This window comes from Syngnathus leptorhynchus, chromosome 9 (genome assembly GCF_054491065.1).
Source record: "Syngnathus leptorhynchus isolate UIUO chromosome 9, UIUO_Slep, whole genome shotgun sequence".
Lineage (NCBI taxonomy): Eukaryota > Metazoa > Chordata > Actinopteri > Syngnathiformes > Syngnathidae > Syngnathus > Syngnathus leptorhynchus.
This window is the reverse complement of record NC_141203.1, coordinates 8,312,475-8,338,417: the sequence shown is the minus strand read 5'-3', so window position 1 is coordinate 8,338,417 and position 25,943 is coordinate 8,312,475. Positions and strand designations below refer to the sequence as shown.

The following is a 25,943-nucleotide window of genomic DNA, read 5'->3' as shown; positions in this document are numbered from 1 at the left end:
AAACAAGTGTCCTTTATTCTCCTCAATGTTACCGATTGCAATGTTGACGTAAACTCAACCTTTTTTTTTTTTTAAAACTATTCTGGTGGCAGAGAAAGTACCCGTGTTATTTTCCCAGTGACATGGAAGCTCTGCGTCAAGACGTGAAGGATAATCCGTTTTCAAAGGCTAATCTTTTCTCCAAGCTTTTCTTCTGGTAAGAAAAGAGCGACAGCGGACATTGACACAATTGCTTGTGTTGTCAGTCATGCTAAAATATTATGCAATTGATGAAAACTAACTTCAATTTGAGGTTTGAAAAGGGAGCGCATGTGGAATAATAAATAAAAACTCCGAGGGCGCAAAAGCGCACGAATATGCATGTTATAATATGTATTTTTATTTTTTGCTTCAAGGTCTTTGACAAGTGGATCTTTTCATTTTGAAATTTGCATTCAAAGATATTAAGATATTGTAATGAACATTGGTCGAATTTAATCCCGGGGGAAAAAAAAAAGCATGCACATACTACTAATACTGCTGCTTATGGATTTTTTTGGCATTGACTATGTTTGTTTTGCCTAGTTGGTTGAATCCCTTGTTCAAGACTGGCTCCAAGAGGAGGCTAGAACAAGATGACATGTACAAAGTTCTTCCTGAGGATGCGTCAGACAGACTTGGGGAAGAGTTACAGTGGTGAGAATACCTAGTGTATTCACAACCTATTTCTATTCATGATCTGCATTTAGAAACAAAAACATAACCTCCTCACATCTTTTCATTTAATTTATAATAGAGGCTTGGAGCTAAATAATAGCTCAACAATTCAAAACCATACCCCAGTCCAACTGTAAATAAACTACTCAAATGTGCAGAATGTATAATGCAGATAAAGTACAGAACACCCCCCCCTCCTCCGCCGCCTCCCCTCAACCTTTCAGGAAATGTGATATATACTATATATAGAAAGTATTACCGAAGCTCCGACACCAACCAAGTCTGTTTTGCAGAGACGCTTTGACTATTAGAGCTCAATTCAGGACCAAGTCTTGCTTTGCTCACACAGTCGCATATGACATTTAGTGTCATGCTGTCCGGTCAACAGGCTTGGCTGTCAAGAGGGTTCTGATGAAGGAACAACATGGTGCTGTCAGCAGCTCTTTGAGCTGAGGACCCTCACTCATGTGCACACCAGTGGAAACATGATTAAGTAGCTAAAGCACCAATCACACAGCGCTGATGTAATAATATTGATATGTCCTACTTTTCAAAGGTATTGGGATCAAGAAGTTAAGATAGCAACAAAAGCTCAACGACAGCCTGAACTCACCAGAGTCATCGTCAAGTGTTACTGGAAATCCAACGCTCGTCTTGGAGTGTACCTCGTCATACAGGTGAAGTCAAAGAAGGCAAGGATAGATTTGGGGTGTTTAACTTGTCTGCTTTTTTTTTTTCCATTAGGAAGTCATTAAAGTCATTCAGCCGGTGTTACTCGGTAAGCTCATCGAGTACTTTGAGAGTCCCGATACCACGGGCCCAACTGCCATCCACAAGGCCTATGGCTACGCGGCGGGCATCTGCCTGTCCACCGTCTCCATGGCTATCCTCCACCATCTCTATTTCTACCATGTCCAAAGAGCGGGCATGAAAATCCGTGTGGCCATGTGTCACATGATCTACCGTAAGGTACGGAAGGGCGGCGTTATTGAGTAACGTTTAAGTTCCTCTATGAATTTTTTTTTTCTTTTTTTTCTGCAAAGGCTCTCAGTCTTAACAACATGGCGCTGACTAAAACGACAACAGGACAGATTGTCAATCTGCTGTCCAATGACGTCAACAAATTTGATGAGGTAATCTCTTTGGTAATATACTTGAGGTAGTGATTTTTGAGCTGCCATCAGCTGTAAGCTTTAATCGTCAAAATAAGTCACTGAAATATGTCACGAACATTCAAGTTTTAGGTTTTGTAACCAGTAATGTTGTGAAATATTGTATTGTATATTCTAATTGATGGTCATTTTCTCCCAGGTAACACTTTATCTGCACTTTCTGTGGATCGCCCCCCTGGAAGCAGTATCGGTGATAATCTTATTGATGTATTGGATCGGTCCATCATGCCTCGCGGGGATGGCCGTCTTTTTTGTCCTTATACCAGTGCAGGCTATGTTTGGAAGACTGTTTTCCAGACTGAGGTTGGAACTCATCAAAATGACCATAAAGTCAACTGTTGTCTCGCTACTGCCATAAGTGTGTGTGTGTGTGTGGTTTTAGGGCTGACACGGCAGTCCTAACTGATGATAGGATACGCACCATGAACGAGGTCATCGCCGGCATCCGTGTGATAAAGATGTACGGGTGGGAGGAAGCCTTCGCCGCGCTCGTGGATGAAGTCCGAAGGTTCGCTTTCGTTCTGTTCGGCCGATACACCCCCCCTTGCATCCCCTGACGACTAATTTGTGATGGCACAGAATGGAGATCTCCAAAATAATGAAGAGCAGCTACTTACGTGGTTTGAATATGGCGTCGTTCTTCGTGGCCAGCAAGCTCATCATCTTCCTCACCGTTTGCGTCTACGTGCTGACGGGCAACCGGCTGTCTTCAAGCATTGCCTTCATGGCCGTTTCCCTCTACGGCGCCGTCAGACTCACCATCACGCTCTTCTTTCCCTTCGCCATCGAGAAGGTCTCGGAGGCCCTCATCAGCATTCAAAGAATTCAAGTAAGAATGCAGATGAGAAAAAAAACTGATTCTGTTAAATCCCAAAGGTTTTTGGTTTGAATTATGTGCGTACCTAATGGACTGACCTGTGAGTGTTATTAAGACATTAATGCCGATATATCACGACTGAAGGAAGCTGTTGCATGATACCTGTTAGAATTTTCTCCACCTGGATGAAGTTGCTCCTCAGCATCTGGTACTCCTGGCGGAAGAGAAGAAAGACTGTATGGTGAAGATTCAGGATTTGGTGTGCTATTGGGACAAGGTGAGGATAAATAAGGTTTTCCAAAAGAACCCTGAAATATTTTCAGTGACTACATGTTTTCCTGCCAGATACAAGAAGCTCCAACTTTACAGAATGTGTCCTTCACAGTAAGACCCGATCAGCTGCTTGCTGTGATCGGTCCCGTTGGCTCCGGGAAGGTAGCGTCGCCATCGAGAGGAACTCGTAAAATCGGCTTGGGGCTGTCTCATTTGAAAATTTGTATCAGTCGTCTCTCCTCAGCGCCATCCTGGGAGAGATGAGTCAGCAAAGTGGCGCGGTCAAAATCCGAGGAGACGTGACCTACACTTCCCAGCAGCCTTGGATTCTACCCGGCACCGTTCGAAGCAACATCCTTTTCGGCAAAGAGCTCAACCGCTTCAAGTACGACCGAGTCCTGAGAGCCTGCGCCCTTAAGAGAGTGAGAATTATTCCGGTTCCCCCCCATGAAGGTTCTTGCAGCTTACAGTAAGTCCACTTTGGAGTGACTCTTTTAAGGACTGCTTTTGGACCCTGCCCAGGACATGGAGCTGCTGCCTGGTGGCGACTTGGCATCCGTCGGAGACAGAGGAGCCAACTTGAGTGGAGGACAGAAGGCGAGAGTCAGCTTGGCCAGGTGTGCACAAAAGATACAAGGCATTTTCTTTTGACTTGACCGCTGACTGTGTTTTTCAGAGCAGTGTACCGGGATGCAGACATCTACCTTCTGGATGACCCCCTCAGCGCTGTGGACGCTGAAGTCGGCAAGCACATCTTTGAAGAGTAAAACAGCGGCGCTGTGTCATATTCAACTGTTTTCCCTTGAACAATTTTGATATTTCCCCCCCCCCCCCCAGGTGCATTTGTGGACTCCTCAGGGACAAGCCACGTGTTCTCGTCACTCATCAGTTACAATATCTGAAGGTTGCCCATGAAATTGTAGTCTTGAAGGAGGTGAGGGAGTTCATTTTCTTGACCTTCTTAGGGTCAACGGTGATCTGATTGTGGACACACCCAGAAGTAGTTGCCAGGCAATCACAGGGCACAATCGACAAACCATCATTCATATGGATATATGAACTAAAATGTCTCATGGCTGTTTTCCATTTCGTCAGGGTCAAATGGTGGCCAAGGGGAGCTACAGAGAGTTGCAAAGCTCTGGAGTTGACTTCACCTCACTCCTTAAGGAGGAGGACAGCCAGGAGGAAAGACCCGGCACAACCTTGACTCTTTCTGACAAGTCCATGTCCTCCATGTCCTCCTTGTCCGCCTCCTGTTACTCGCTGATGGACGAGACACGCGCGCCGGTAGATGCAACTGGGTTACGGATGTCGTTTATTTTAATCGACTGTTCAAAGACGTTTTTTTTTTAATAAGATGCCACTAGTAAGACAATTTGATTATTGTAAAATATATTGTTACAAATTATTACCCTTTGACATTCATATAAAGACCTGGCTCTTATAAAATTCCAACTATTTACAGCCTTGCTAATTAATACCTGACCCTTGTAAAATTCCAATTCTAATCATAAATGTATTGACTTCATTGTGCCTAAAATGGATCGCGAATATTCATGCATCGTTCTTAATTGACTAGTATTCATACAACTATGCTGTGTTTACATTTTTCCTCTAGAGAGCAGTACAGGCTTACCTTTCCCTTGCGTTGTGCTGTTCAATGATGGATTGTATGTGTATGTGCAGGCAGCGCAGCCCACGGAGGAGGAAAGGCGCAAGCAGGGAGCAATCGGCCTGCAAATATATGGGAAATATTTTAGAGCAGGCGCAAACTTCCTGGTTCTCATCCTCCTCTTGCTTCTTAACATTCTCGCACACGTGAGTCCATGATAATTTGTCAAATGGAATTGTGTATTGACTGTTTCCATAAAAATGAAGATTTGATTCATTTTTTAAGGTGGCGTTTGTGCTGCAGGACTGGTGGCTTGCTCATTGGTAAGATTTTTATCATACAATTGTTTGCAGAAAAAAAAAAAGGTCGTTTTGTGTTGAGGTGAAAACTTAGGGATGAAATGTTAACCATGACTTGATGTGGCGCTTGTTGAAGGTGACCTTTTGCTTTGCGACTGTGAATAAAAGTCCTGTTTGTGTCGCTTCTTTTCTTTTACGTATCCTTGTTTTTTCTTTTCTCCGGCAGGGCCTCCGGGCAGCAGCACGTCAACGTAACGCAGTTCCACAATGGAAGCCTCCCAGCACGGCTGGACCTTGACCTCTACCTAAGTGTTTATGCAGGTCAATCTTGCTAATTGTTCACCTTTGAAAAAAAAAAAAAAAAGTACTGCATGTCTCTGTTCTATACAATACAGCATCCTTTCAGAAAAAGGATTTGGCGGTTGTTTGGCAGTAACCCAAGGCCTTCAAGGCCAAGTGTGACTATATGGGCCTCAGTTGTGTTGAGAGATGACGGCCCCTTACGTGTTGTCTACGCTCAGGTTACGTTTATCCTCCCAATGTGTACTTAAACTCACAAAAATACAGGGGACAAAAAGAAAGAGGCACTTAAGTGGATGACATTTGTTTCGCATACAGAAGACCTTTTAAACTCGTCTGTCCTCGAGAAAAAAAAGCATGAAGACGGCATCAGAGTTTTCTGATATTTTTTTTTTTGATTCCTCTGGTGCGAAAGGTTTAACAGGTGCGGCTGTGGTGTTCGGCTTCGTTCGCAACTTGGTCTTCTTCAATGTCCTGGTGAACTCGGCCCAGACCCTTCACAACCGCATGTTTGGTTCCATCCTACGGACGCCGGTGCATTTTTTCCAAAACAATCCAATTGGTAAGGGGCTGACTTTGTTCATCAACTTATTTCAAATAGCACTGAGGTTATTCTGACAAGTCAACACTAGAGAGCAGACTGCGCTTTGCTTCTTTAAAACATGCTTACGCTGTACAATTTAACTTTTTACCTGAGATGAAATTCTGCTCAAACAAACTGATTTTAAGAAATATATGTTTACCAAAAAATATAACTAATTAAACTACAATTAAAAAGTATTTTATTATAAATAGTGAATATTTAAATTAAAATTTTGAAAGATGTTTTTTTTTTCATTACAATTTGAGGTTGAAATTACACCGAATCAAGTGCGATAGGAACAAAGTTGATTTGAGCGTATTTGAATAAATATGGATATAAAAATGTTTTATACACATTGAAACATTTCTCATAAACACATTCAAAAATTATACGTAGTCAGTGACAGCAGGAAAAATAAAGGTACCTATTTTTGCATGTTTTAACCCATAGATATTGTGTAAAATATGTACATTTTTTAATGTACACAAATTATTTGTACTATTTTTTATATTGAAAAATAGGTGCTTTTAAAAAACAAGCCTGACTCCACTTTCAAGCACAAGTCAACTGCGAACAACAAATTCAAATCTTTTTTTTGCCAATCACTGTGTAACTTCTCATTATTTTTTTTTAACAATCTGTCATTTAAACTGAAGTCAGCTGGCTAAGTGCGCAGGAAAAAATTGAAGACATCATTTTTCCTGGTCATTGTTCACCTGTCAGGAGACAATTACTCAGTCTAATCTCCTGATAGAGGCAATGCATTTACAACCCAATCGGCCCTGGTGGGAATGTGCAACAGGAGAGCGGCTCGTATGGCTCTAATGAGTCACCGTCAACTGCTTCAATATGATTTAAGGGTGTTTGAGGCAGGCGTAGCGTCAAAGCTCGCCTTTTACAAAGACGTGTGTGTTCCTATAGCAAACACTGCTGGTCTTCCAATCCGTCACCGATATGTTTGCTGTTGCTTCCGTGCGGCGTGTCGGGACTATCTGGGTGTGACTTAATCTATTCACAAACACTTTGAAATAATGTAATCGTGTGTGTTACATTGGCACACTGGAGAGGCTTAGCACAAACGCTTATCTGATTGGAGCTATCGGCGACTATTGTGTGACCGGTCCGTTTATTATTACAGCTTGGCCTGCAGGAGGGCAAACAAAGCAGCACTGGATTTTCAGGCTAATGCTTCAGAGATCAAGATAGTCATTATTAATTGATTTGTCATATTTATATGTCTGCATAATGGAATTTAAACCTTGTTCAAATCCTGCGTGATGCTTTGACGCCGTAGCGTCGCCAGTTTACAACCGCAGCCGGGACATATTTAAGGAACACCTGCATAATCTCATGCAAGCATAGAATTAGAAAAATGACACCTACACAACAAGAATCCTCAGTTCAGAGCGGTATTAGTTGATAGATTTAGTTTATAATTCTGAGTGGTATTTAATCCGACTAAAGCTTGAACGCAGAAGATATTGTTTTGATGCCTGTCTTTCAGTCAGTACACAAAAGCAACACATCAGATTTTTTTTTTTTTTTTAGTAAAGGAGTTAAAGCATATTTTCCTGGCATCATCCAATCCAGTTTTGATGGATATCCAAAAAGGAAATACAGATAGAGAAATAGTTTTTTGAGTGCCACAAAAAGAAATGGTAGCGTTCTATCCATCCGTAACACGAATCAGAAAGCAATCCGCTGACGACAAAACCGTTTTATCATATACAATTTATTTTCTTTTTGCCATGTGGGTCATGATGGAACTTTTCCACCCAATGAATCTCGGTGTGTCATAGCGCCGCACATTGGTCTTAAAAGCAAGAAATAAATATATTTAAAATGAACTGTAAATGTGCCGTAAAAGCAAGAAATAAATACATTTAAAATTAACTGTAAATGCAGATTATAATAGAGCATTTTCGCGATAATCATCCTTATTCCGCTAAGCATGCTAACCTCAGTAGATACAAATGAATACAAATTGCTTTAGTTAGCATTTCAACCTTGACGGGGCTCTATCTTTTTGTAAAGATAAAATTTGCAATCTAGCTTTTGTATGAGATCTTGTTAGAGATTTGACAATAGTTGACGCGAGTTAGCGATACCGCCACTGTGCACAGGCTGAGCATTGGAGTGTGGGCCTCGGAGGTAAAGGTTACCCTTTCAGGCATCACTGCACAAAGGTCTTACTTGTCACTGTTTGAATGTGCCGAGCAACAATGCACTACAGCACTACCGACTCGGAACCGATGGTAAGGCTTTGTATGTCTTCTGTATCAGAAATTCAAGACATTCAGTACCAATTTATGTCAGTGTTGATCGACGGGATAAATTGTAATTCACCAAGTTAACTCACGTTAACATCTACTCATAACCTCATGCAAATGGCTGCTAGTTTTGTATTGATCGAAACGTAATATTTGGAGTTCAGCATAAGATATAGTTGAAACAGAACCATTCATCCAAAGGTGATCCAGTTGGAGCAGCACAGACAGTGGTGGATGTGCTGAGCCTGATGTTGATCCCTGTAATTTAGTGTCATTGAGTGGCTTAATCCCCTCAGAGACTGCAGGCCAGAGCCTTGGCTCATCAGCACACTTAAGGAGCTGAGTTGCAGTCAACACACACACACACACACACAGACACACAGACACACAGACACACAGACACACAGACACACAGACACACAGACACACACACACACACACACACACACACACACACACACACACACACACACACACACACCCCACACTCGCCTTTCACAACAACACAGTGGTCCATCTCCCTGCTGAACATTGAATCTGTAATTCCTCCATGTGAGATTCTAATTGTGTCTACAGAGAAACAGTTATTTTTTTTTTCTTCTTCTCCTTTCTCAAAATATCTGAATTCCTGGTCCAGGATGCAAAGTGGGGGAAGTATTGCAGACAGCAGGATGATGATATCGAAGTGTGTAAATTGAATGTGGAGATGGAGCGGCGCGCGCGTGTGTGTGCAGCGTGGCTGATAGAGCTCCCCCTCGCTCGGCACTTGCACTATTTAATTGCATGAAAGGGAAGGCAGGGAGATTGCACAAGCCTGGCGGTGAGAGCGAAGAGAATGGATTTAGAATGTATTAGTATTGGCAGCAAGGTGCCGGCGGTGGGAGGCTGCCCCAGGCCCCCTGGGCCCTTCATGGAAAGTGCAGGTGAGCTGTGCCACCTCCAACCTTGGCAACCCCCCCCCCCCCACTCCCCCCTCTATGACATTATTGCACTTTCCTGTTTGAAAAGACCTCTCTAAGTGTGCCGGTGCCCACACGCGGAGTTGCTTCCTTATCGCAATGTTTACAGGGAACAGCGATTTGCCACACGCCTCGCTCGAGCCGGACCCAACTGTTCCACTTCTTTAAATGTGATGGGGGGGCCCGCTCACCTGCTATCTCCACCTAAGCTGGGAGGGCTTGATATTTCCTGAGCCCTAGAAAAGTGGCGCAAATCACCACCGGTGTCTTCAAAGCATGAGAAATGGTTTGATACGAGCGCATATCGCTGAAACACTGATCGCCATTTTGGCACAAAAGCTGATATTGTTGACAAGCTCCCAGTGATTGAAGCCATTGTCCCGCACTGATCTCACCTCACAGGCATTTGCATTCACGTAAACGCGGCGAGCGTAATGCATCCGGATCTCTAGCTCATTCCCTCTCAGTTCACCGAGCCGCTTGTCACGTCAAACAGCTGATAGTTGACTGATGTCTGATGCTTGGAGCGTCGCATGATGTAACCGGCAGAAACATATCCCTTTCTCATCGCCATTGTTTGTTTGAGGCTTGCGAGAATTTGGGTCATCTGTGGCTTAGACGGTAACATTACATAAAATATTATCGGAACCTGCACAAACACGCTTTGACAAGCGGTTTTTTTCCAGGCTCCGGCAAGATTGCTCGCTAGCATAGTAGCAGCAGCAGCAGCAGCTAAGCGAAGCTTTACCTCGCTTATTTGAACCCTCCCCTCGGGATGTCTGTATGCTAAAGGGGCACTCACACCGCGAATACGATTAGTCTGCCTCCGAGTGTACAACATGCTTACGCCACTTGACTTTGAATCAGCGCTGATTTGGAGCATTGCTGGCTCGTTGCGGGGGAATAATGCTTTGGCGGGGTTTATGCAATGGCTGTTATGCGGGAGCCCGGCCCCGTCCGCATGCATGTTTTTAGGCGGGAGCGCTATTTTGGATAAAGCCGTAAGCCGCTTACAGCCGTGGAGAGAGGTGATTACAGGGCCCACCTCCATAGCAGTGACTGGGAGGCAACTTTTAGGTCAGTGGTGCCACGGCTCCACCGGCGGGCCACACGCTCCCGCATCCTCCTCCCTCTCTCCGCCTTCTTAAAGCTTGCATTCATATAGTCACATCAAAATATATTTGCTTGCTTAGTCAGGGGTGGGATTTGCAGAGTAATTCCTGATATGAATTTTTCATGCACCACAATCGTCATACATTATCGATGAAACTAAAGAATATGGAAACTAAAAATTGAAATAAAAACCTTGGTTCATCTCTGGGGAATTAACCTGCAAAAAATATTCATATCTGATATTGGGTATTGTAAATTAAATCGGGAGTGAAAATTTGATATACAGCGATATTATTTTGTTCCACTTTTATTGTTGAGTGACGGTGGAATAGGTGGCACTGCCGCTTTTTTTTCTCTTTTTTTTGTCACAGAAACTCAGTCACGGTGCGATAAAGAAAGTCTTAAAGCAGAGTGGCGTGGGGATTGTCACTTTCAGTGACCCTGCAGTAAACAGTATGTGAGAGTCACTGGAGGATCTGACCATGTTCTCTGTGGCAATATAAAGGAAACAAACAAAAAAAGATTCAAAATAATGAATACCTGAGCAGATTGTAGGCAGCTCAATTAACGTCATAACAAGAAGGCAGACAGGCAGTTTGTGTTGCCCTCACCACCAGCCACCTTTTGTTGCCAAACAAAAGCCTCCTGCACGTATTCATCAGAGAGATTCTTCATGAAATGGAAAACAAATGAGTCATTGTTTTGAGGCGATAAATGATTTTTTATTTTTTTTTCCTTCCAGATGTGATACACTCGTCTCAGTTGGCTCAATACAAACAAAACGTTGTACAGCAGTAATTAAAATGGCTGCGGCTAGAATAATGTATATTGTTTATACCGTCATAGTTTTTAAAGTGTGCTGTACATAAAGTTGCTGGTAGGTCAAGTTATTTAGTTTGGGTGACTTACTGTCAGGCAAATTATAGAAATGCCTCCAATTATGTTCAACATCTCTTTTTATGTGTTCTTTTGTGTGGCGTGGTTCCACAGGAAGAATCCTCAACAGGTTTTCCAAAGACATGGGCTTCCTAGACTCGATGCTGCCGTCGACGTTTGTGGACTTCACCCAGGTGAGTCTCACCTCGCCAGGTCTGCTTGCTGCAGCGCGGGGAGGCCATTTCATGCCTGGCTAAACCTGCTTTGTGGTGCGCGTCCCCTAATCTGGAAACAATTACTGTGGGATTACCTGCCAGCGCGGCCCAGCGCCTTCGCAGATTTAATAAAAGTGCCTCATGGGCTAGGGGTGCGAGGGGGGGGGGGGGGGGGGCGTGGCTCCCGTAGTGCGACACAACACAGTCGGCCTTTTCGCAGAATGTCCACGCAGCCTAAGCAAGTGATTGGGAGAGGAAAAAGGTGGCACAGAGGAAATAATGGACAAAGGAAGATGGTTCAGATGTGGAGCGAAACAGTCGGGAGGGGATGACGGGGATGAGGTGTTGAGAGGAAGTGAGGTCGTTTTTTGCAGGGGTGGAGCTGCAAAGATGGCCACAGGGCAAGGGGCACCCTTGAGGCTAAATTCGCACAATTATTTAAAAAAAAAAAAAAAAATTATGTCACTGTGGTTTGGCTCACTGGAGATGACATGTTGAACGCCTCTGTTTATTTTGACTCAATTTTCAATTTGAAATGATTCATCCATTCCAATTGTCCTTATTGGCTTAGGTCTCGCTAGCCAAGGGCCACCCCGATGCATGAGCAGGTTAAGTTACCCCCACCATCTCCCACGAAAGCCCGCGGAGATGCGCCAGCTCATGCGCCTCGCTCCACAAAGAAGGGAATGTTCGCAGCACAATTGGAGGTAGAGGAGCAGGCGTGGCTCCTTGGTTAGGGCCAAAGAATGGAACAAAGGCGCGCTGAAAACAAATCCCCCCCACTCCACAATGCCTGAGTGATGTTTGTGGCAGATACCCATCTAGCGCTAGACAAAAGCCATCTTAAAATGCTCAAAGCACAAAAGATGGCACGCACAAAAGCTTTTTTTTTTGTCCACTTCATTTTGATAAGGTGAAGAATGGCAAAAGTAAAATAATAAGTTGAGAGAAGAGCCCGCCGGCGACGCTGAAAGCAATGAAAAGTTTACAAGGCCGCAAGTGAAAACGTATGTTCGTTTTGCACCTGACCTACTGGACAATTATGCTGGTTATTGTCAATTGTCTTGAAAAAAAAAAAAAGTGTGAAATTACTGCATGATAATTGTGCCATATTTTAGAAACAGATCCCAAGTGAATTTGAATGTCTACTGTGTTTTTCTTTTTTTTTTTGGTCCAGGGGAGGCACCAAAATTTGAGTCTTGAGAGCCTTTTAAGTTCGGGACTCCCCGTTTTGGACAAAGCTGTATTGTTTGGGTAACTTTCAGTTTTTGTTTGCAGGTGTTTCCACAGATCATTAATGCTTTTAGGAAGGAAGGAAGGGTACCCCCCCCCCCCCACCACCACCACCACCCTTCTTTAAATCAAAGCATTAGCTGCACAGAAAAGCTGCTGATCCCGACTATTGTTGCTCATTCCTGGGAGAACATTTCCCCCATAGTCTTTGTCTAAATGGTTGTCAGGCAGGAATAAAGTGAAACTTCATAAACAAAGCCCTAACTGGTTTATCTCCCTCTATAGGGAGAGCCCGTTTTCTGTGAGGGGATTTGCACCGGAGCCTCCTCCCTTTTATGCTGAAGTAAGCACTTTAGCAGCACCACCCTCATGCCCACCTAACAAGGGGATTCCCTAAACCTGGTTACACCCTACCGGCCATTTTTTTTTTTTTTCCAAACAGGTCTTATTTTGCAGTAATTTAGTATACTGAAAGGGAGAGTCTTCTTCTCTCTCTTCTTCACAGCCAGGCGACAAAGAGAGAAATGTCAATTAAAAACACCTCAGGCTTTGTGAACTATTAGCTTTTGTGCGGACTTGACCTTTAAATCCTGAGTTGGCTTTGTTTTCACAGAGGGGGCAGAGCAGGACAAAAAAGGGGGGTTGTGGGAAGGGGGGGGGGTCCTGTCAGTTCAGAACTTCCTCTGAGAGCTCTTGACCACGTCACACTTACTATGAACATAAGTATATAGACTTCTGAACCTGTTTGTTCATTGAATAATTAATTAAGGAATAGTTTTGTAATGTCATTCCTGCAAAGTCATTCTCCCGTGACTGCAATTTTTCATTGAAGGCAAATAAAAGCATACAAATTGCCTCCTAATTCAAGCATCACAACAGCAACGCCCGCAGTAGTCATTAGAGAGAAAATCACCGGGGTTTGTTCGTCGTGCTATAGACACCGACAGAGCACAGAGGACACTCGCAAAACACAGAGAGAAGATGGCTATTGTTTAAAAAAACACTGGCGGGTGGATCTTGTTTCTTTTTGTTCATGTGTATGCGCCCATACGGCGGCACATTGTGTGTCAGGCTTCTTCATCGGCTTTGTGGGATATGAGAAGTGCTGACGTAACCGTCAGTGTAGCGGGATGGGATTTCACCGGGTCTTCTCTGGTTCTTCACCGCCCCGGTGACAGAATAAGTCAAGAATGCGCGGCAAAGCTTCGGGCGCTGCTAAGGTTACTTCGGGAAAGAAAAGCAGATGTCCGCGGCGTGTCGCCTTATAAATCTCAATACGATCATAAAAACAAAAACAAATGTAAGTTGGAGAAAGCTGCGATGTTGGAAATGACGGATGAAGACTTGGAAAATTTAAGAAAGTAGGTTCGTAGTAAATAACGTCCCACCTAAATTGCCCTAACTGAAAGTACAAAGTGACATCTGCCAAATAATGGAAGAAATGGAGCAAAAAACAATCAAGGTGACTGTATGATCGGTGACACAAGGTCACATGATGCAGAGCATCATCCAGGATGCTGTGGTCCTACGGTTCTCAGCTGGCGTGACTCACACCACCCCAGTCCGGGAGGGGTCCTTCAAGCATGGGAACTTTCTTTTACGCTGTCTCCGCCTCGCCCCCAAAACCTCCCCATGTGTCAGAATGATGAATCCTGCGCTTTCCGCGATTCACCAATCACAGCTTTCCCGTTTCGTTAGAAATGTGTTTTGTGTCGCCGAGGAGGAGAAAAAGGCGGGGATGACTGAATGGTGGGCACAAATGATTTATAGTTGGAGCCTATTTCAAAGCCTTTCTCTTATTTCCACGATGGGCTTGGAAATCAGCAGCTTGACTGAGCCCAAATAAGTGACTTCTTTTACCTTTTCATAGCACACAAAGGCCCTAATCCGAGGACTACTTGAGCCACCAATGTAGACGGCGACCGAGACCACCGCAGTATGTGTCAGCCTCGACCCATCACGCAACAAAACGCAGCTTTATGAAGTGAATATGGCCCACAAGGAGCAAATGTGAAGGAGGTGTCCACAGTCAAAGAAAGGCATCCGCATCTGGGCATTTAATGCTAAAATAAAGCCCAAAGACACAGCAGAATGGATCGGGTCACCGACATTGTTCCGCAGTCCGAGAAGAACAGCCCTGTTTTGTTTCAGTACCACTGACCCTTGCAGCTTATTGTGCCGCCCTGTCACAGAAAGTGTGGAGGAGAAGAAAAAAAAAAATCCGGCAATGACAGAGGACTTCTTTTGAGGAGTTTTCTTTGCCGTGCTTTCCCCTCATTTCCTGTTTTGTTTGCACTTTTTTCCCAGTGGCGAGCGTGGCGCGCTGTCAGTAAATAAAAAGGAGCCAGAAGGAGGTTGCGGCCGGCGAGCGAGCTGACTCCTCGTATCCGGAGGGATGTTTCATTAAAAGCCCAGCGTTTACTTTGCACCGCGCTATCGCTGGCCCAAACAAATATGACGATTAACTTCAATTTTGCCCATTTATTGTGACATCAAAGAGGAGATGCTATCGTCAAAGCAAATAAAGCAATTAGGGTCCGCGGGGATCCGAATGGACTTTGCGCACAGCGCTTGTGCTTGAATGAATCAATCACATGCGTGCGGTGGCTTTCTTTTCCTCGCTATAGAGCAATTAACGCTAATTCTTTATTTGTACACGAAACCTTTCTTCCATCCATCCACTTTTATGTGCGACGGGATGTGGCTTTGGGAGTTTTCTGTTCCTGTGTGGCTTCGCCGGCGAGATATGCTCGTGGGCCGAGAGGGTGAGGATGACTTATCGGAGTCATCTGTGTGTAGTGGTGGGCGGGAGCCGCCGTGTTCCCGATCCTGACACGATAAGCGGCAGACCGGGCAAAATGGATGACATCAAACGGGTGGACATGGCGACAGAAAGGCCCGGAGGGGGGGTGCTATCTAAGGCTTCCTTTTCCTCATGCGTCCCCTTTGATGACCCCTGCCGTCAGATAAGGCGCTCCGGCTCGGGCCCTGGCGAGCCCGACTGAAATGGGCCCAATTAGAATTGAAATGAACGAAGCCAGTTAGCATGATGTAAAGACGAGCACGGGGAGATATTTGTTCACTTCATGTGTGTTGCCCTCAAGGAAGGAGGCCTGATAGCGCGCAGTAATGGCCCGTGCGCCATCTCTCGCCGCAGTCTGCTGGCCTTCCATCAAGACTCAGATTGAAACTTATGTAGTGTGAAATTCTCGGGATCGGATGTGCTTCATAGTTTCCACTCCCCGCGTGATTGTGTGGGCTCCACCATGCCGGTGCTTCCACTGGTAATATCATCTCGGAATGAACCGGAGAAGCTTTTCATCACGTAAAAAAAATCAATAAAATATCTGAATGTGATCATGGTATATATGTATAGTATATATGTATATATTTAGGATCATTTTTTCGATTGATTTTTAAAATGGCTGAAAGCAGGGATGTACTGTGACCTAAATTCAGGGGGATAATGGGGATGGATACATTATACACACTTAACTTGAGCACACATTTTTGACCCTTCGTGAAATGACTGTTGTCAGATCTAAAGCCACAGCTGGCGAGTCAGTGTGTTGTCATGGTCGGACGGAGTGTGGTTCTTGGTGGCCAGTGGACAGTCAGCGTGGTCTGGCCTCATGCCTGCCACCTCCACTTAAGGTGTTGAAGGCTTCACCGTAGGGGGGCTGCTCGGAAATGAGCTGCGGCTAAGTGTTAAATTCTCACCTGCTTCTAAGTGAGAATTAGCACTGCCGTAGTTTTCCTTCCACGCGTGCAGTGAGTCGGCTAACCTGCTGCTACTTATTATACGACGGTGGCGTGCAGACAGACAGTCAAAGTTGTTTTTTTGTCTCCTCAGGTGTTCCTGCAAGTGCTTGGTGTGGTCATAGTGTCCGCTATCATCATGCCTTGGATACTCATCCCGTTTGTTCCTCTCTTCATCGGCTTCTTGTGTTTGCGACGCTACTACCTTCAGACCTCCAGGGAGATCAAGCGCTTGGAGGCGACCAGTAATTTTTTCTTTTTTGGGGGGGGGGGGGGGGGGGGGCGTCGCCATGTCTATTGGCAGTGGTAGACAAAGCCGAACCACAGGAATGCTAATAGACTATTGAGGAGCTCCACGGTCATTAGCATAAAGGCTAAAGGTGGCACTGGCCTCTGACTCGGCCACACGCAATTTCCTCAAGAGACGGGAGTTCATGACATCACATACAATGGGGAAAATGCCAAGTGGGCATGACCGGGCTTGAGTTCATCTATTCGGATGCCGTGGCGTAAAAGGCTCGAATACGCACTGCTCCAATAGCTTGTGTCATCTTCAAGAATTAAGCTTTTAAGCGGAAACATTTCAGCATTGTGAGCCTGACAAATGCAAACAAAAGATAGCTGAATTGCAACATTTCCATAAAACGCTTTCATATAGACGCCGAGAATATCACTAGCTAACATTTAAAGTCCTTGCTTGACTGAGCTCCATTAAAACACTGTCCATTATTATGCATGAAAGTGCAGAACGAGCATTTTTATAAATGTGTACAATAAAATGCTAAATGTTGATTTGCCGCAGCAAGGAGTCCCGTCTTCTCCCACCTCTCGACTTCCCTGCAAGGTCTGAGCACCATCCGAGCGTTTAAAGTTCAGCGGCGGTTTCGGGAGCTGTTTGATGACTGTCAAGATCTTCACTCAGGTCACAAAACGCTCAACTTAGCAACGTTTACTGATTTTTAACAAAATCTCCATGTTTGCTAATAGAAGCCTGGTTCTTGTTCCTGACTACCTCTCGCTGGCTTGCCGTGCGCCTCGATGGGATTTGTTGTATTTTCATCAGCATTCCGACATTCGGCTGCCTTTATTTCAGTGACGGTACTGAATGGACTTCCCGTAGCCATGTGACGGCTTCTCGACATCTGACCACGCGTGTATTCGTTTCAGACCTGGACCCGGGTAAAGTTGGTCTGGCTCTATCATACGCCGTGACACTGACTGGCATGTTCCAGTGGGGCGTCAGACAAAGCGCGGAGATCGAGAATATGGTGTGATATCACTTCAAGCGCAACTTTCAAACAAGTCAACAAAAGTCTAAAGGCAGATCAGGATTGTGTGGACAAGAGTTCATTTAAATGGAGTCGTTTTCATAGATGACATCGGTGGAGAGGGTGGTAGAGTACGCCGAGCTGAAGAGCGAAGCACCTTGGGAGACGGACACAAAGCCGCCTCCTGATTGGCCCAAGAGAGGCTCCATCACATTTGACTCAGTCAACTTCTCCTACAGTGCCAGTGAGCCCTTAGTCCTCAAGGACTTGACTGTGGTCTTCAAATCCAGAGAAAAGGTACACGCCCACATAGACATGCATGATGTCATCAAGTTCCACGAGACTTCAGATCAGTGAGCATCGTAATGGTCGACTCCACAAATGCCATAAATGGCTTTTCTGTGTTAAGCTCCTTCTAAATAATCATAGTTCTTGTTTCCAAAGACGAGATCTTTCTCAGCGGTGTGCACGGCCCGTGACGCGGGTTGATATGCAGCCGGCGTAGAAGGTGGGATGTGCTTCATTGTTACGTGGCATTCTTTCCCAATCAATTATTAAAGGACAGCATATTGTGCTGCTGATTCTCCAGGACTATACCATTTGTGATTCATGGAATACATATCTTGTAATTAAGACTGTTGGAGTGGATCCACATTTGCATTTTGAGCTACCTGCCGGTGACAAGTGTTTATTCGCTATGAGAGAGAGAGGAAGAGGGAAGGCATATGGAGAGAGATGGTTGAGGATGATTGGGATTGTGTTTAATGCAAGGGGGTGTGTTTTTGCATGGCTATGCTTGGGCAGGGCGGCTGATTTCACAATGAATAGGTTGATAAGTGTGGAGGTTCTGGCTCTGACATAGGGAGGGAAGGGAAGGAGGGGGCAGTGGTGGTGGTAGTGGTGGGGGGCAACTCTGCTGCATGTGACCCATAGAACCACAACATTCCTCACCAAGGTCACATACTGTACATAAGCTGATTTTCCAAGTCGCCTTGACGCAAATATGACAAATTTTCACAACAAGCTGGATTACTTGGTCAGTGGCTATCCACACCGCCAATGGAAGGTGATAAAAAAAAAAAAAAATGCCATCATGCACCATTGATATCCCGCATCCTCTGGAGAATTGTGTGAAAACACACTGCTCCACCGCAACAAAAACACAAGGGGATTTCCAAGTCTGTGCAAACCCCACCCTCCATGTTTCACAATACAGTGGTCTGCAAAATTCTTTGTCACGCAGATCCGTTTCACTTAAGAGAACTTTTCATGGAGCGGACCAAACATCAATCACACGCAAAGTCTAACCCAGTCAAACACGATTCTTCGGATTTTGAAACTATTCTGTTCTGTATAAGCAGTTTTTATGTAAACACAGAAAAATGAAAGATGAGATTTGCATTAAAAAAAGAGAAAAATTGTGCAATCGTTGTAATGATATTTAAAGAGTATGTATCTCTGGCCTTTATAAAATATTTTTTTCTGATTGTGCAAAGTCAGTTTTCTATCCGTCCTCTATAGGTGGGCATTGTGGGGCGCACCGGCGCCGGTAAAAGCTCTCTGATCTCGGCCTTGTTCCGGCTGGCAGAACCCGAGGGCAAGATCACGATCGATGGCTTCCGCACGTCCGACATCGGTCTGCACACCCTCCGCCAGAAGATGTCCATCATCCCTCAGGTCAGTTGTTATCACCACTTACTACTTTTCATTAGAAAATATAAACCAACAGATAAGTCGGGATACAACTGCTTGTACCGGAGTTGGATGACTTACAATTCATCATTTTTTGCATGCATCCTGATGCATAAGCCATTTTTTTTCTATGCTAGTTCTAAATGAACAACACCAAAAAGAAAACAATGACTTTCCTCCTTCTCATATTATGACATGATCCCCTTAAACTTTCTCTCATATTTTTCTTTACGGTGCTTTAAATGACATTTAGAGTGAAATGAAGCCATATTGTGAGCTTGTTAGTTTCCAACCATTCTGTGTCACTGCTTACATAAACCCTCATGCTTTTGGCGGCTTTGCCTAAAATCGAACACAAGTAAGAGTCGTCACTCAGAGGATTTCTCCAAGTGAGACAAACGGACGCCTTAAGACAGTTTAACTTTATTTCCGCTTGTTGAAAGCGATACGGCATTAGGAAAATGCCAGCCCGCGGGTGAGTGTCAGCCGAGCGGAGGCAGGGGAGGAGACTCCCACGGCCCGCACCGCGAAGAGAGCAGCTCCGCATCCCTGACAGGGGATTAGCCCTCCAACCCCCCAAACATGTGAAAGCTGCTTAGACCAAGTCTCCCCATCCTCACAGTCAGAGCCCCCTTGTATGCCGTCACTTAGCTCGCCGTCGCAGCCAAAAAGCCCAAAACACGTTCATTAACAAATCGATGTGGTTTTGATCGTTTTCTGGCATCGCCGCCACTTTGGAGAAACTTTTCCCTCCTGGTCCCAACTAATGAGATAGATGCGATGTGACTGTGTTGACTTGCTCCTGCGGGGAAAATCCCAAGTGTAACGACACGCTTTTATGAGATGTCACTCTGCAGAGCACTAAGTTTTACAAACCGCACACATTCATCTGAAAACCCTTTTACTCGCTATATGTCAAAGATGACACGATACGCAGTCAACCTGTCGCGTGGAAAAGATTGGGACGTAATTTTAGGTTTCCTCATTTTCCCTTCTAGAATGTCGAGTACGATATGCATGAGATACATGCTGCGGTGAGGAGTTTCATTATTTGCCAGCCGCAGATGTGATTAGGATAAGCTTCTATTAGCATATGGCATTAAAAAGGAGCCATTGCACATTCTATTGAATTACTGTTGTATGAATATTATATAATATTGAATGACTTTAAAATTGTTTTTATATATATATATATATATATATATATATATATATATATATATATATATATATGTGTGTGTGTGTGTGTGTGTGTGTGTGTGTGTGTGTGTGTGTGTGTGTGTGTGTGTGTGTGTGTGTGTGTGCAGCAAACAGAGGAATTAGTGAAGCACATAATCGCAGAATGGAAAGTTGTGCTTGAAAGCGTTTTTTTTTATCCGACAGAACGGCAAATCCTCTATTAAAGTATGTCACAAAACTAGTTTGAATTGGGACTTCAGCTGACTTAATGGCACGCTTCTATTTTGACTGTCAGGGGTGGGGATGAAAAAAAAAAAAAAGAGTGCTGGAAATAAAGCAGTGGAGCATCTAAAGCACAGGTAAACTTCTAAAAGTGTTTTTTTTTGTAGGAAGATGGTGCGGTCTTGTCTCCCCACATATAAACATGTTGAGAGGAGTTATAAACAGACCTAGGATGCCTGATTCTATATCGCCGTGCTTGACAGATTCACAGACGTTTCGCCTTTTAACTCACATCCAGTCAAACCTTTCAAATCACACAAATATACATGACAACCACTTCAGTTAAATGAAGTAAGCGGACTCCCAATCAAAGTAGGAAGAACTCTGTGTCAAGTTAACAAACCTAGCATGCGATTTACGTCTTTCCTTACCTTTCACCAAGAAATATATAGAAAGCGTATAGATATATAGTGTGTGTGGCTTGGACTGTTGCAAGAGTCATTTCACACACGCACGTGACTTTTATTTGACTAATCTTTACCAATTTGGCAACTGTACAAAATGTATAATATTCATTTCTCTGCCATATTTTTCCTTCAAGTAAAAGATCAACATAGCGAAACGGCCCAAGCATTGAATGAGACTACTGAGTGTATCGAGCCTTTTGTGACCCCCCTGCTCCAAACACACACACACATTTCCTAGATGTGCTCCATAAAGGCCCGTCTTAACCCTTTCACGCATCCGAGCCCTAGTCATTATCTTTACTGGCCACGGCCTTCTCTTTCTATATCCGTCTATCCACAGGACCCGGTTCTCTTCACGGGCACCATGAGGAAGAATCTGGACCCTTTGAGCCAGCACACAGATGAGGACCTGTGGAATGCACTCCGAGAGGTACTCCAGCCCGTCTCTGAATGATTCCCCCTTGCCGGCCCAGGGGGGGATCCCTCTGTCCCCCCGTACAATGCTGCCATTCAGCCTCCCTGCTCGCCACAAGTCATGGGGGGGAAATCCCATTAGGGCCATGGGGCCCCGCTCAATGTGCGGCTTGTAACTGGGAAGCATTCAAAGATGTGTTTGGGCAGTCAGGCCAATCAGGATGAAGGCTCCCCCCACAGCGAAGGGCTTCGGCTCCTGGTCCTGCCTCTGAATGGGTTTGGTGGCCTGGATTAAAGCTCGAGGCTGGCCACAAGAGAGCACTGGCCAAGGTCATCGGCGGACCTGGCCTTGCTTTGTGCCAGGCGGTTAATGGGTGTGTTTGGATGGCTCTTTAAAGGCATCTCAGCGGGAATCCTTTAGAAGGGAGTAATGAAGGGCCGGGGGCCGTGCTCTGCCTCTCTGCAGGTGCAGATGAAGGCGGCGGTGGAGGAACTGCCCAATAAGATGGAGACGCTGCTGACTGAGTCGGGCTCTAACTTCAGCATGGGCCAGAGGCAGCTGCTGTGTTTGGCCAGAGCCATCCTACGCAAAAACCGCATCCTTGTCATCGACGAGGCCACGGCCAATGTGGACCCGAGGTCACCGTAGAGTTTAGAAGTCGCACTCCAAAAGAGTTCAATCAAACAAAAACAAAAATAGGCTCATCAACACCGATGTCAGACAGACAATGCTAATGTTATTTAGTGTTTACATTTCCCCCCCCTCCCCCCACTAAACATCCTGACAACACTTTGCAAAGGGAGCTCCGATAACCTTTTTGTTTTGTCACGTCTCCTGCCACGCATACCTCGCTGCATTGTAGTGCACCGCGTAAAATCCCCGCCCGGGGTGCTTTTGGAAGAGTGTTTTGTTCTCAGGTGTTGTGTTCTGTGCTACTTTAGAACCGACAGCCTGATCCAGCAGACGATCCGGGGCAAGTTTCAAGAGTGTACCGTGCTCACCATCGCTCACAGGCTTAACACCATCATTGACTGTGACAGAATACTGGTAGGTTGCAAGGCGGTAACTTTCCATTGTCCTCAAGGTTCTCATGAGACATTCAGATTTAACTCTGCTTGTATTTGGAATAAAATATTTTCCTGCACTTTGACATTAGTCAAGTCAAGTCAAGTCAAGTTTATTTGTATAGCCCTAAATCACAAGCAGTCTCAAAGGGCTTCACATAGACAAAGAGACGTATTTAATTTTTACAAATACTAGACTGGAATCTATCCAATTCAACACAATCCAACATCTGTATCACATATGCTGCAAGGTCGAACTGTGGCTTTCATAAAAGTTTTTTTTTTTTAAGCTAACAAGTCGAATTTTACCAGAACTATACAATTAAAACAAAGTACTCGCCCTTTAAAGACGACACATTCAGGTCATAAGGCACCTTTTATTTTTGAAGGGCTTTCAACAAACCTCCGCAGAGACTGAATTCAATCACCACATTTTGTCACAGCACTGCCGCCTTCCTCCCTCACGTTGTTTCCTCTCATTGAGCCGACTCTCGTGCCACTTTCTCTTTGGCTCTTTTCCTACAACTGCCTGCAGAGGTGCCAATTAGTGCCATTTGTGGACGTGTTTGTCAAGAGTCTGCGGAGGGCTCTGCAGGACCAAACACTTGTCCGGCCACCGTAAAATGGACAAATTTTGAACAGCTTGGGAAATTAAAAGTAAAACGCGGGTGCTGGCCTGGCACGAGCAAAACAGTAACCGTTGCCTGCGTGATTGCAGGTCCTGGATGCCAGCAAAATTCATGAATATGATGAACCTTACGTGCTGCTCCAGAACCACCGAGGGCTTTTCTATCAAATGGTCCAGCAGACAGGACACGCCGAGGCTGCCTTGCTGCTGCACGTGGCCAAACAGGTAATCGCACACAATATCAACAAAATATTGCCCCTCCATTGTATTACAATTAGACTTTGGCATAATATTTTCCCATAATAGTGAGAATATATTTCAGTTTTTGTATGCCCTTGTTTGCCCATGATTTGTTTTCTTCGTCAACCAGTTTAATTTATTGATATGATAGCCGGACCATCATGATAGAATATAAACAGAACATTTTTCAAAATATTTTCCACACGATGAACCTAACGTGAATCACCAAAATGCTAACTTTTGAAGCGAGTGTTGCATCAGAAACGATGATGAAGCGTTCGCCCGGCACTCCATTTTGACATTGATCGAGTGAAGCAAAAAATGAGCCCTGACAATATAAGAATGCTTTTCAGCAAAAGTACTACAGCCAGCAGAACATTAATTTCAAGAGAAACGATCCCTTTGTAGATTTATCATCCTCAGATATGATCACAAAACGTGTCCGTATAATCCCCCTCCACATAATTTTGAGATCATTTCAGAGATGATTCCTGAAGAAATATTGAGTTCAACTTCACGGTGATTGGGGATAAACTTTCTATGGGGATTACTGTCATAGAGAACGTCCATATTTTTCCCTGTGAAATTCATTTGTGATGTATTTCCCCCTCGGACAGCGACGGGCGATAAGAGCGGCAGGCTCGTCATTGTTGGGCGCCATTCTCGGCGCATCTGTCTGGGGCGGCAGATAGCATTGCATTGCAACTTCAAACGGGCCTTTGTGCAATGAGAAAAAGTGGGCATCATTTCATTTTCTCACAACTTTATCAGTTCCCGTCCATCTCGTCAGCCAGAGGAGTGAAATGAGTAAAATAGTGATTTGAAAGAGTCAGCACACTGCGCTATTATTTGCTGCGCTGTTAGCGTGCCTGCACACTGCTCCACCGGCGGCGGCGACGTATTGTCCGAGCCCTTTTCCTTTTCCTTTCCCGCATTGTGCGGCGCTTCCCCTTTCATCAGATTACTGTCTAGCACCACTTTTACATTAAATACTGAAATGTTGTGTGACAAGTTTCTATAGTTGTCACTCAAGTTTCTACACGTTCAATAATCTGATATCAAGCTCTTTCGGCTTTGTGCGCTTTGAAAGAGGCCCTCTCGCTGCCTCTCTGGATATCGCGCGTTGCGGACTTCCTGTTTGCAGCTTCTTCTTTTTTTTCGTCAAACTTTCCTCTGTCGGTGAATGCCATTCTTTTCTCAATAGAATTTAATAGAAAAGCACACAAAAATGGAAGTGTCAGATTAAATTCAGAGCTGGATGCTTTTTTTTTTCCCCCTCCATGGTTCAATCTACTCTACGAATATGGCAGGCATCCAAAGTTATATTTTATGTTTTTCCTCATATAAAATCATTGTAATGTAAATTAATTAGTTCCAATTATTATTTTTTTCTACTTTCCAGCAGTCTGTAAATATAAAATCATATTCAAGGTAAGGTAATGTCGTCTTCATTGCAGTTGTGCGGCTGCCGACTGTTTATATGAAGAATTCAAGGTTTCCTAGATAAATCCGTCCATACTATCAGCGGAATTGGACGTTTACTCCGTTAAATAAGCCACTCTGGCATGCTTGAGCGGCTGACAAATCCCTTCAAGCCAGTGCCGACTGCAGCTGTCATAAACACGGGCGCCGCCAGATCGGCGTGGCGATTGCGCGTTCGTATTCCGTGACGCCGCTTTCCCTCGTATTCTTGCAGGTGTACGAGAACAAAAAGCGAGAGGCGCGCCACCTCCAGGACGTCGTCTTTGAGACGTCGCTCTGACACTTTGGAGAGCGGCTTTGACCGTCGGCGGCGACCGAGCCCTAGCGGAAGTATTATTTTTTTTTATTTGGCTGGAATGTCTACTTTGGTGTGTGTCTGTGCCTTTATTGATAGCGTGACTGTTTACCGATAACACCTCGCTATGTTACTCTACGTTGCACGGCGGGCTTCTCGGAGGGAATTCAATCCTGCGCCGGAGATTGAAAGAGTGCACATATTGAATTTATTAATTCCATTGACAGCTTTTATTCTCCTTGTTTGGGCTATACTCAGGTGATCTTGGAATTATTTGGAAAAGAAGAGCTAGCAAATGATTGTGCCTTTGACTTCTTGTGTGAGCACCTTTTATTTAATTTGGAATCTTCCTGCACTTTGAACATGACCACTATACTGTATGTCAACCTCAGCTCAAGAAACAACAGGAAGCTTGAAATGTGCTGCAACAACTCAAATCAAGCGTTTGTACAACCACTTTTTACATCTCTGCGGAGATTTTGTCCTACATGCAGAGCATGTTGTCCAGGTCCTGATTTAGCAAAGCAGCCCCAGCCCATCACATTATCACTACCTGACAATCTGTACAATATCTTTTCTCAAATGCTATTACCTTTATGCCAGTTGTAATGAGACATACACATTATTAAAAAAAAAAAATCCAACTTTTGTCTTGGTATTATTTATTTATGAAATATTATCATTCTTATAAATGCTTGACATGAAATATAATGGACATGCAATAAAAATGTCCTTCCTTGACTTTTTTTTTTGGTCTTTCCTGCCTCGCATTCATTGAGTGACTCCAACAATGTTTGAGTGCGCTTTGCTTAAT

General features: G+C 44.5%; 1 protein-coding gene across 2 annotated transcripts; it reads left to right on the top strand.

Annotated features, from left to right (window-relative positions):
* Window positions 1-122: 122 nt before the first annotated feature.
* Window positions 123-25,114, top strand: LOC147050983 (ATP-binding cassette sub-family C member 4-like). 2 transcript variants are annotated; one of them, XM_085919781.1, is made up of 31 exons: window positions 123-196; window positions 565-675; window positions 1,253-1,373; window positions 1,441-1,665; window positions 1,740-1,829; window positions 2,008-2,171; window positions 2,251-2,376; window positions 2,448-2,697; window positions 2,855-2,962; window positions 3,031-3,120; window positions 3,189-3,380; window positions 3,481-3,575; window positions 3,635-3,721; window positions 3,796-3,892; window positions 4,054-4,239; window positions 4,645-4,776; window positions 4,856-4,893; window positions 5,096-5,190; window positions 5,585-5,731; window positions 11,085-11,164; window positions 16,272-16,422; window positions 16,980-17,099; window positions 17,165-17,275; window positions 17,345-17,445; window positions 17,551-17,742; window positions 18,967-19,122; window positions 21,346-21,435; window positions 21,886-22,058; window positions 22,362-22,467; window positions 23,203-23,337; window positions 25,049-25,114. In XM_085919781.1, exons 1-31 carry the CDS (start codon window positions 123-125, stop codon window positions 25,112-25,114), a joined length of 3,909 nt encoding a protein of 1,302 aa, XP_085775907.1. The 2 variants fall into 2 exon arrangements, with proteins under 2 accessions (XP_085775907.1, XP_085775906.1); XM_085919780.1 differs by having other exon boundaries at window positions 4,054-4,245.
* The last annotated feature ends 829 nt before the right edge of the window (window positions 25,115-25,943 follow it).

What these genes read in the sequence shown, in the direction of transcription:
- LOC147050983 (XM_085919780.1), top strand. Translation starts at nt 123, where the DNA reads ATGGAAGCTCTGCGTCAAGACGTGAAGGATAATCCGTTTTCAAAGGCT. An exon ending in ACGTCAACAAATTTGATGAG is followed by an intron (nt 1,830 to 2,007) that starts GTAATCTCTTTG and finishes ATTTTCTCCCAG; the next exon opens with GTAACACTTTATCTGCACTT. An exon ending in AGACTGTTTTCCAGACTGAG is followed by an intron (nt 2,172 to 2,250) that starts GTTGGAACTCAT and finishes GTGTGGTTTTAG; the next exon opens with GGCTGACACGGCAGTCCTAA.